The following is an 11,513-nucleotide window of genomic DNA, read 5'->3' as shown; positions in this document are numbered from 1 at the left end:
AGCGCCTCGACGCCATCATCGGCCAACACCGGCATCAAACTGACTGGCGCCAACGTACCTGACTAGAACTATGAAAATTAATTTAGCAGATATTTAATAATTTTAAGAATTTTTCTAATAAATAAATTACTCGATAAAAAATTGAGAAAAAAAAATTGACATTTAGAAAATTTAATAAATTAAAAATGCAGTTTTTAAAAAAAAAATTTTCGGAACAAATTTTTTTGTTAAATAATATTAAAAAATAGTCAAGTGACAGCTAACTTTAATATCATACTGGAACTATGTAAATTATTATTATTATATATGTATAACTGACGCTACAGCTGAAGCATTTCCAAAGAGCATTTTATTATAACTAATTGTTATCTAATTATATAATTATTATTTGCTAAAATACATTTAACTAATTCATAAATCTTTGCGAATTATTGTAGTGGTAGTAAGCCAACCCTTTACATGACGCTTTAGGCCTTTAGGCCACTCCAATGCTGCTCATCGGTGGTTTTCATTAAATAAAATTTTTCTGGCAACACTACTATACTACGTTTTGATCGTAGGAGTACAGTACATATAAATATTATAAATATAAAAGCTATTAAATAAATATAACCTATTTATCTTTGTGCGTAATTATTAATGACTGTGAACTTAGCCGACAACCGACAATCGAAAATTTTGACGATCGATATTTCAACGAGGAAATCGATTTTTTTAAATTAAAAAAATAGCAGTTGTTCTTTTTCTGAATACTTAAGGAAGTCCTTTCGCTCCAGTTGAGTCATAACAACTGTAGTAGTAAATTTTCAATAAATTAAAATACAAAACCCATAAAAATTCCTAAAATTAAAAAATAAATAGTATATCTGGCATTAATCGTTGAAATTTTGAAAATAAAAAAAAAAAATAGTTAAATATAAAAATTAATTTGACTGTTGTAAATCAGCTGTTAGTAACCTGTCCGTGATTTGGCAACGCTTTATTTCGGTTGTTTACATTTTTATTTGCACAATATAACCTTAACCGTGTTTAACTTTTTGCAGTCAGTGTAAATAAATAAATTAATTAAAAATGTTTAGTCACAAAACCATAACATTCTAATGTCTCATGGCAGGAATGCTAGTATTTTTTAATTATTGTTTTATTTTTCAATTATGAATTATGAAAATTTGTTAACAATAAATTAACTAATAAGTATGCATGAAAAACATAAGCGCGTTAAAGTTTAGTTTGAATTTATTGAATGGTCTGAAGCTCGCGCGCTACGCAACGTTGCCAAATCTTTTGACTCCATTTTATTGTAGGTAACTTGAGAATTTTTTGTGATTTTTAAATATTAATTTCTCAATAAATATCTCGGTAACTGATATATTTTATTGCAAAAAAAGAAACCTGAATATTTCGAAAATCTGATTTTTATTTTTTTTTTACTTCATCTAATTCATGACTGATAGTATAATTCGAGAAATACTGCAAACGTCTGATTTTCTCGTAAGACTCTAAACAAATACTAACATTTAAAAATTTTATTTTTTCAAAAATTTGTCCGGTAAAGTATAATTTAAACCTCACTATAAGATAAATAAGGACCTTAACTATTAGAAAAAAATTAAATTTACTCATAATCTAAATTTTTTATTTTACATTGGCGGCAAAAGGACCTCCTTAAAAGTGCATTTATTTGTAAATGAAATATGATTTTTTTTTCGCGATGAAATTTTGAAAATAAAACTTTGACGAGTGCTCTAGTCAACACTTTTAGATAAAAAAATCTGAAATTGAGTACTAACCTTTTTTTTTAATTAATTTAGACCTGCATTCAATTATTTTTTTTTTGAAAAATCACTAGAACGTTGGGCAAGCAATAAAAATTAAAAAAAGAAAAAATTAGGAAGAATAAAAAAATGCAGGCCTTTATTACACCCAAATCTACAACTGCATTTTTTCAGAATTTATTTTTTTTTATTTCCTACCAAATTATCAATTTTTTTCTAAATAAAAGATTCTTTTTTTGGATATATATTTAGTTTACAAGCTCACTTTACTTAAACAATACATAAAATTCACTCAATTTTCGAAAAACTACACCTGCATTTTTATAAATTTAGGTTTTATTCATAAAAATTATATTTTAAACAAAAAAAGCTTTTTTTTGTCAATTCAATTCAATATTTATCTATATATATATATATATATATATATATATATATATATATATATATATATATATATATATATATATATATATATATATATATACTATATATATATATGGGATTTCCACCTATGTATTGACTCATCACGATATTTCTGAAACCATCAGGGGTAGAGACTTCAAATGTAATAGGAATATTTCTTTTCGCCAGTAGAGGTCAGCCAGAACGGATTTTACGAAATTCCACTCACAAGAAGTGTTGCTCGGGCGTTAAAAATGCAAAATTTCCGTTTTTAAACTATATAGCTCCTAAAGGCTCCAAATTTGGTAGGAATTTTCTATGTGTGATGTAGAAGTGATCTAACAGAGGATTTTATGACAACTTATCCCCAACAAGGATTGCGGAGGTGCGTGCTAACAATTAAAAATTTCATTTTACAAGCTATAGCTACTACAAAGAATGAAAATCATTTCACTACGGAATTCATTAAATTCTATTTCTTATAAGGATTTTGGGGTTTCTCTTGAGGTTCTATCAAATTTTATGTCTATAAGAACTGTAGTTGACAATTGTAGTTTGACAATTTCACTAGTAAATCAGTAGATTTCCACTGATTCAACCAGTGGACATATAACAGCGCGAATGCGCGCAAATATTTTGTTCATTGATTTAATCAGTGGATTTCACTGATTTATGAGTGAAATTCTCATGCACTGGTTGGAATCAGTGAAATTCCTACAATAGCTCCTACAGACTCCGAATTTAGTAGGAATCTTTCATTTGTCAAAGGCTCTCTTAAAATTAATCAGTGGAATTTCACTGATTCCAACCAGTGCATGAGAATTTCACTCATGAATCAGTGAAATCCACTGATTAAATCAATGAACAAAATATTTGCGCGCATTCGCGCTGTTATATGTCCACTGGTTAAATCAGTGGAAATCTACTGATTCACTAGTGAAATTGTCAAACTACAATTGTCAACTACAGTTCTTATAGACATAAAATTTGATAGAACCTCAAGAGAAACCCCAAAATCCTTATAAGAAATAGAATTTAATGAATTCCGTAGTGAAATGATTTTCATTCTTTGTAGTAGCTATAGCTTGTAAAATGAAATTTTTAATTGTTAGCACGCACCTCCGCAATCCTTGTTGGGGATAAGTTGTCATAAAATCCTCTGTTAGATCACTTCTACATCACACATAGAAAATTCCTACCAAATTTGGAGCCTTTAGGAGCTATATAGTTTAAAAACGGAAATTTTGCATTTTTAACGCCCGAGCAACACTTCTTGTGAGTGGAATTTCGTAAAATCCGTTCTGGCTGACCTCTACTCGGCGAAAGAAATATTCCTATTACATTTGAAGTCTCTACCCCTGATGGTTTCAGAAATATCGTGATGAGTCAATACATAGGTGGAAATCCCATATATATATATATATATATATATATATATATATATATATATAGATAAATATTGAATTGAATTGACAAAAAAAAGCTTTTTTTGTTTAAAATATAATTTTTATGAATAAAACCTAAATTTATAAAAATGCAGGTGTAGTTTTTCGAAAATTGAGTGAATTTTATGTATTGTTTAAGTAAAGTGAGCTTGTAAACTAAATATATATCCAAAAAAAGAATCTTTTATTTAGAAAAAAATTGATAATTTGGTAGAAAATAAAAAAAATTAAATTCTGAAAAAATGCAGTTGTAGATTTGGGTGTAATAAAGGCCTGCATTTTTTTATTCTTCCTAATTTTTTCTTTTTTTAATTTTTATTGCTTGCCCAACGTTCTAGTGATTTTTCAAAAAAAAAATAATTGAATGCAGGTCTAAATTAATTAAAAAAAAAGGTTAGTACTCAATTTCAGATTTTTTTATCTAAAAGTGTTGACTAGAGCACTCGTCAAAGTTTTATTTTCAAAATTTCATCGCGAAAAAAAAATCATATTTCATTTACAAATAAATGCACTTTTAAGTATTCAGAAAAAGAACAACTGCTATTTTTTTAATTTAAAAAAATCGATTTCCTCGTTGAAATATCGATTGTCAAAATTTTCGATTGTCGGTTGTCGGCTAAGTTCACAGTCATAATTATTATGAATGCAATCATCAATCATCATAATACAAAATCGGATGAATAATATAACTTTTGTATTTTATTTAAGTGACTTGAGTGATATTTGCCAGCAACTTATTAGAAAATGGATTTATTAGGATCAATATTGGATTCGATGGATAAGCCACCTACTATTAGCAATGAAAAAAAAGCTTTGATTAAAAGTTAGCACCTTTTATAAATTCCTTGTAACATTTTTTTATTTGTAAACATAATACTTTATTACAAATATTGAAATATTATCCGTTTCAGAACAACGTGATGAACATCGGAAACAACAGAAAATAGAAACTGAAAGGCTTAAAAGTTTTCGTGAAAAGGTTTAAAAAATTTTACTCCTATATATTTCAATTTGCTATTTATATCAAATAGTAGAGCATTTTTATAACGTCTTGTATATTTTTAGATCGAACACGATGTTAATGAATTTCTGAATGATGAAAATCAAAAAGAATATACATTTCCTCCGATGGATCAAGTGCATCGTAGTATTATGTATGTATAGTGTTTGTCAGCAGATGAACACTGTTTTTTTTGTACTATTATCAATTACTTTTAAATTATTAGAAAGAATGCGTCGTATAATTTTTTTAAATTAATCGCATTAATTTTTTTTTTTTATTTTTAAAGTAAAACTTCTTCTACATGATTAAATCTAAAAAAGTCAGCAGCATAACAAAAGCAATATGCTCATTTTTAGGCAATAGTCGACAGAAGTCTGTACCTTAGTTCTGTGCAATATTTATTTGATCGTTGTTAACAATATACATTACAGCTTTTTAATATTTTCTGGAGACTCATTTAAGATCAAGTTTTTGGTGTTTCGTCATGCTTTGATATGATTTAGTTCCAAGAAAATTATTAATAATTTTATAACTTTTGATTTCAGTTACGATGTAGCTGAAGTTGCAAGTATTTTGGCTCACTCATTCGGAGAAGAGGGAATTGATAGACATATTCGATTATTTAAAAAAGAATATGCTCCATCTGAGGACCAATTAAATGTTTTACGTCGCGGAGAAGAGTGGAATGATGATATTGCTAAAAAATTAAAAGAAGAAAAAGAAAGAGAAGCAAAAGAAAAACAAGAAAATTTCCATTCAAAGAAACGTAAAATTGACTTTATTCCAAATACTAACTATAAAGATAAATATAAACATATTATTGGTGAAGAAGCTGCTTTAGAAGCTGCGAGAAAAACTGAAGCCAATAGTAGTTATGGATGTGGTAAGTTCTTATTTAAAGTAACTCTATTTTCTAGACACCTCCAGCTTAAAATGATAATAATAATGATGTATTTAATACAATAATTACTCATTATTATTCATTACTATTATTAGTTATATTTCTTGGCTCAAAAATGTTTTTCTCTAGATTCAAGACAATCTTTGTCTTCAAAATGGTATTCTTTGTTTAACATTTTTTCTCTGAAGTCAAGTTAACTCTTTTATCGATGTTTTCAAGATTTTTTAAAAATTTTTTCTCTTGTAATTTATTTCTTACGAATTATTTTTCAAAAAATTTAATTTTATTGAAAAATCCATTTGAGTTATTTGATGGCCTGTGTTTGTTTAATTTTTATTCGTTTTCTTTGACCATTATTAGATTTTTTGCGGGCTTTTTGTTAAAATTGAATCTATACCGAATATCATTATTTATTTGAACTAGCATGTGAGGTGTAAGCTTGGAAATTATAGAATTTGTTCATTTAATAATTCATATGTTACTTTTCAGTTCCTTGTGAAAATAAAAAAGATCAGAGGAGTATTGAACAGACACTTGCAGATATAAAAGCGAAAAAGAAAAAGATGAAAGAAATGAACGGATAATTCTATCATAAATTAAATTAAATTAGTGAAGTTTCCGTATACTGTTATTTTTTTCCAATAAATATCCTTAATTTTTAGTTTCTAATCACTCAAATAAGTTCAAATTTTATATTAGTATTGTTACAAAAAAAAAAAAAAAAGTAAGTACACCGTAATAAACAATAAAATAGTACCCATGACAAATTTTTTATCTTTTTGTGCAGTTTTTATACTTCCAATTTTAATACATGGTTGTTCTTAATTAATTTTACAGCCGGATTATTCAAATTGAGAAGTATAAAATAATTTAGTTGATTGATTAGCTGTAAGAATCATAAAGAGAAATAAGTATACAAAAATAAATAATAATTCAAGAGTATATAATACTATCTCATTTCATATAAAAATTATATTTTTCTTTGAAATTGTAAACTTTGTATTTCCCGACTTTTTATGCTCATCTCTAGAATTGAGAGCTGTAAAATTTTCTACAGCAAACTATCAAAAATGAACATTAAACTCGCACTGAAAAAATGTAATATAAAACTTTTAGATATTGGTGTTTTTAAATGAAAAACTTACTGAGCGACTGACAGACAGTTACTAACTGATTTAGTTGTAGCGCGGGTAAATGCTGCCTAAACATTATAAAAAAATTAGGAAAACAGTTGACCCTAAAGGCCACCCCTGCAACTTCCCGCTGATTCCATACCTAAACGCTTAAAATTGCACTTATGACGTTTTTAAACTCTTCGAGCTCAAAGATATAATTTGTGTGTTATTTTGAGCTTTTCGAGCTCAAAAGTCTGATAGAAGTTTAATAAAATACTTTTCTTTTTAAAGAATTAATTTTTAAAAAATTTATTTTCAAACGACAATTACTATTGAATGAATAGACCGATTTTCACGCGGTTGGTAGCATTTGACGCAGTTTTTCAAATCCTATGATTTACTTTTAAATACAAATTCATCAGACCGAAAATTTTGGAAAAATTTGAAAAATTCATTTTTTCCAAATTTTTTCGACAACGATAACTCACGGACCAATCAACCGATTTTGATGTTCTTGAAGTAGATCGACGTGGTTTGTGGCCTCTTCGGCAGTGAAGAGGAATTATCAAAAGTCCTCCAAATTATTGTTCTTATAAAGTAAAAAAAAAAAAAAAGCATTATTTATCGTGGCTTAGTCTCTGATTTTTCACTTTTAATTAACTAACTTTCTTCTACAATTTGCTCAGCAAAGCGGGAGGGAACGGCTAGTTTATTATAAATCAAATTCAATAATTAACCCTTCGTTACTCGCGCTATAGAGGGATTTGCCGCCCAGCACCACTTAGGGCCAGTTTTTCTACTCCGGGTTTAAGTATTTTATCATTGTGAATATATCTATATTATATATAAATATATTCACAATGATAAAATACTTAAACCCAAGGTTGAAAAACTGGCCCTTAACCTAATAGAATAGGTATGAGTACGAGTGAGATACTAGAGAAAGCGCGAATAACGGAAGGTTAAAATTATAGTAAAGTCGCCGCGTAACACATCAACAACGACACCTATGAAATCATCGGATATAACCGAGCTTTCTACTTATGAACAACAGCAGTAGAGTGTTATCTCACACTCTTGTTATTGTTATGTCCTTCTCCTGGTGGACAACGATGGAAATCTTGATTTAAATTTAAAGTTACCGACGTGGTCTTTGATTCGCCCGGGAATATTGAAATACTCAACTTTATCAACGGGAATTTATAGGATGAGGAAGATGATAATATGTGAATATAAATTAAATAAATTTTTGAACGGAATTAAGTTAACTAAATTGAAATATGTATTCAAAAGACTTTACACAAAATTAGAAACGAGGTGATAGGTCTGAGCTCGAATAATATTCTGATATTTCTCAAATATGTCTAAATCCGACTCCTAGCACTAGAAGTGGCGGGGGCGACTCTCCCTACCATCCGAGTATTCCGCTGTACTGGCCCCTTGGCAACGCTGATTGGTCCCTCTCCTTTCCTACCGGGTCCTAGCTGTACTCCTACTCAGGTACTCGTCCTTTCCGACCGTTGTTGAACTACCTGGGCTCGCTAGCAGAGTTGTCCGAAGTTTCATCATCTCAGGGAATTTACCGGACTGAGTGGTTGAGCTAGACTCGTCATAAATGAGGGTCACTAGTCGGCTCAGACTATTTTCTCGCATTTTTTTTTATACAACATTTTATATTTCTTAAGAAATGAAAGTATATTTTCTAATTTCTATAATTACTTAGGTCGAGAGCAGTTAGGTAGTAAATTTATATATTTATGGCTTAATCCTCTTTACTATCTTATTATTCCTAGTCTATTGTGATAAATTTTCAGAGAGTAAAAATACATTTTAACAATAACCTTTTTTACTAATGGCTAAAACTCTAGACTTAGGTTGTGGGGTTTTCCCAAAATTTTCTTATAAATATAAATAGATCTAATGTTAAATTTAGCGCTATCAAAAGGGGTATCGTCAGTGCTCGCGAGGCAGCGCCAGTCGCAATTCAGCTAAACCGTGATATGATATCACATTATGATCTGATCCGATGTTTAGTAAGTTTTTACTGCTGTAGATGTCTCAATATTATAGTTAGATTCGGCTCAGATCGGCGGGCTCTTTAAAATTCGCTAAAGAATACGAAAGTATTCCTGTTACGGATTTTCGTGAATAATAATTAATATTATTATTAATTTATACTAGTTAGGATGAGGATTTGGCATTCGGTATTATGAATGATGAGATTTTATATGCGAGTTATATGGGATATATTGTAAGATGTTTCATATATAGGAGTTACTTGCTTATTGCTATATCTTAATTTTCCTAAGTTTTACATCGAGTTAATAACTTATTTTAGAGGGGAGATTTTAGCTTTAGGGTTGGATTTATTATAAGAATGATTTCTAATTGGTCGATTTCTTCAAGAGTGGGACTCAAAAGTAAAAGTGACGCCTTCGCTTAATTTTCTCTCGGAAAAGTGAAACTAACCATGTGTTTAACACATGGCGTCGTAGTCGTTGCCTGGTTAGAAGAAAAGCCATAAAAAAGGGAATATTTAGTTTAGCCTAGGATAATAAAGTCCTTTATTCAAAGTCGTAAATTGTAGTATTTTGCTAGAGTCTCTAAGAAACAAGGATGTATTTGTTATTTAAGATTTTAGTTTCTCCTTTTTATCGCTTTTCTCGAGATATTATATTTTATTTTCCTCTCGAGTGACCATTCTATATTTAAGTATTCCATATGTTTTATTTTCTTTGTTACGATGTTCTTAATATTATTCTTATTATTTTTCTACAAATAATTATTCTTATAATTATATTATTAATCAATTATTTGTCTGATTTGAATTTAAATAAACCGCTAATTTATATCCTATGTAGATGGCGGCATGTGCTGCTACATCACACTCTACAGTCACAAAGATACGGAAGCCCGGTAGTGACATGTGTGCAGCAATGGTAGTACACTCTCTCCCTATTATGCTGTCATACATAGTATGTAATTTTTTTCTCATGAAGGTAGCGCCACTTGCTTAGTCCACATGGAAACTCAGAGTTTGAATTAGAGTATGAAAAAAAAATTGTCTTACTTCCGTTTTCGTTCTGAACTGGCTTGGCTTTTAATTATTTTAATTAATTTGATATCATTATGAATCCTGAATTTATTAAAGTTCGATTTGATGATCAAGAGCTTTCATTACTTATAAATTCCAATGGGAATTTAAAATTATCTATTGAAGCAATATTTCCCTCAAACATCTGGGTTAACCTATTCTGCAAATAATCAAAAATGTGGCTTGCCTATTGAATCGGAAGAAATTTTAACTAACCGTAAAATTGAGTATTATGATGTACACGTTGGACAAGATATTATTTACACTTCTATTGGCGTTTCATAAAATAATAATAAGTTCCAACAATTATTTTAAGAAGTTATAATTACTATTCATGTTTTTTTTTTTTTTTTCAGATTTAAAAAGTTCCATCTCAAGCAAGAAAAGAAAACTAATCCATGAAATGATCAATAAAATCCAACTTAGCCAAGGAGTAAATTCTTCTAAAACTCACATGACGAAAATGAAGGTGTATATTTTTTTGTTTAATTGTTTATTTGTAATTTTTATCGTTAATTAGATTTAACGTGTTTTTTATTTTTTTTTTAATTACAGAACAAGTGGGCTGATTGTTCTACTGTAGTCTCAGCACAACCTACATTAAAAAGAGTACGACTTGGATGGCTAGTAAAAAGAGGAGATCGTTATGAGCAAATGAAGAAACCTATAGGTGGAGTCAGAGAAGTAACTTTAGAAGTAGGCAAGAAATATTTAGTTAGTGATATAAAAAAAAATTGTGATAGAGAAGTTTTCTTGCAATAGCGAAGTATCATTTCAAAATTCGGATGTACGTCTTGGTCTTTTTGATCGCACTATACTAACCAGCTTTAGAGACAGCAAGGGTATTTCCTGTGACTTGTGGACTTTTCTAAAAGAGCAAAAATCGAGATTATTTACTTTGTATATAATAACGTCTCCAAAAGGATGTGCTGAGACATGTGAACAACTTAAAACTATCCAATCTTCTCACCACGAGAATGCTAACCCTCAATTATCTCGGCCTAATAAAGATTTAAAAGGATCAACAGCAGTTTCTCACAAAAATTCCGCACCTTTAAAAAATACTATTTTTATGAATTATGAAGTGATCCACCAATCCGAGTACACTGGTGATTATTGCATATGTTATCTACATAAAAATGATTTATACAACCATAAATTGGATGAATATGGTTGTATGCCAATTGCTGAATTTAATCCGATTGATGCTGGTCATAAAATAGCTGAAATTCAAATGGATGACAAAGTATCCAATGATGATTTGTCCCGAGACTTTAATTTCCCAGCAGTAGATATTCTTGATGATGACAACCATTATATATTGTATGATGTAAATGAATTTCATGGGAGATGTGAAGACAAAAATGGCGTGGGAGTAATAACTAACTGTACTGATTCCTGTAAACCAATTTTCAGTTGGTTCAAGGATGATAAAATTGTCAGCCAAGGCTTATTAAAGTATTAGATAAGTGATATTGACCAAGATTCTGTTTATAAATGCATTGTAAGATGTAAATCACAGAATCTTGAGTTAATATCAAGTAACTTTAAGTGGAGTGAAAATAATAAATTCTGTGAATCTACGCTACAGACTAACACTCTTCAAATATTGCCAAATGCTATGAATGGTTCAATTAAACCAATTAAAAGAGAATCATTCAAAATTTTCCAGGACATACTAGGGGCTGGTGCTCAAGGAAAAGTAAAAAAAGGAAAGTGGTGTAATTTTAATGTTGCAGTTAAAAGTATAAATCTGTCAGGTGCTAATTTGAAATTAG

General features: G+C 29.2%; 1 protein-coding gene and 1 long non-coding RNA gene across 2 annotated transcripts in view; both read left to right on the top strand.

The window, feature by feature from the left end:
- Positions 1-4,256: 4,256 nt before the first annotated feature.
- Positions 4,257-6,468, top strand: LOC123261864 (sperm-associated antigen 7 homolog). The gene is made up of 5 exons (XM_044723733.1): positions 4,257-4,445; positions 4,534-4,601; positions 4,688-4,776; positions 5,171-5,508; positions 6,016-6,468. The coding sequence occupies exons 1-5, from the start codon at positions 4,367-4,369 to the stop codon at positions 6,108-6,110; spliced, it is 669 nt and encodes a 222-aa protein (XP_044579668.1). The 5' UTR covers positions 4,257-4,366; the 3' UTR covers positions 6,111-6,468.
- A 3,632-nt stretch (positions 6,469-10,100) lies between these two features.
- Positions 10,101-11,513, top strand: part of LOC123261869 — a 3,269-nt gene continuing 1,856 nt past the window's right edge. The window contains exons 1-2 of the long non-coding RNA XR_006508791.1: positions 10,101-10,204; positions 10,291-11,513. The exon at positions 10,291-11,513 is cut by the window's right edge and continues 523 nt beyond it. This is a non-coding gene — a long non-coding RNA (uncharacterized LOC123261869). The remainder of the gene's footprint in view (positions 10,205-10,290) is intronic.

Source organism: Cotesia glomerata, linkage group LG3 (genome assembly GCF_020080835.1).
Source record: "Cotesia glomerata isolate CgM1 linkage group LG3, MPM_Cglom_v2.3, whole genome shotgun sequence".
Classification (NCBI taxonomy): Eukaryota; Metazoa; Arthropoda; class Insecta; order Hymenoptera; family Braconidae; genus Cotesia; species Cotesia glomerata.
Note: the sequence above shows the minus strand (reverse complement) of the source record. Positions and strands in the feature narration are given on the sequence as shown.

Excerpts from the sequence above, each read along its gene's own strand:
- LOC123261864 (XM_044723733.1), top strand. The coding sequence starts at position 4,367 with ATGGATTTATTAGGATCAATATTGGATTCGATGGATAAGCCACCTACT. Across the intron at positions 4,777-5,170 it reads CAAGTGCATCGTAGTATTAT|TTACGATGTAGCTGAAGTTG; the intron begins GTATGTATAGTG and ends TTTTGATTTCAG. Across the intron at positions 5,509-6,015 it reads CAATAGTAGTTATGGATGTG|TTCCTTGTGAAAATAAAAAA; the intron begins GTAAGTTCTTAT and ends GTTACTTTTCAG.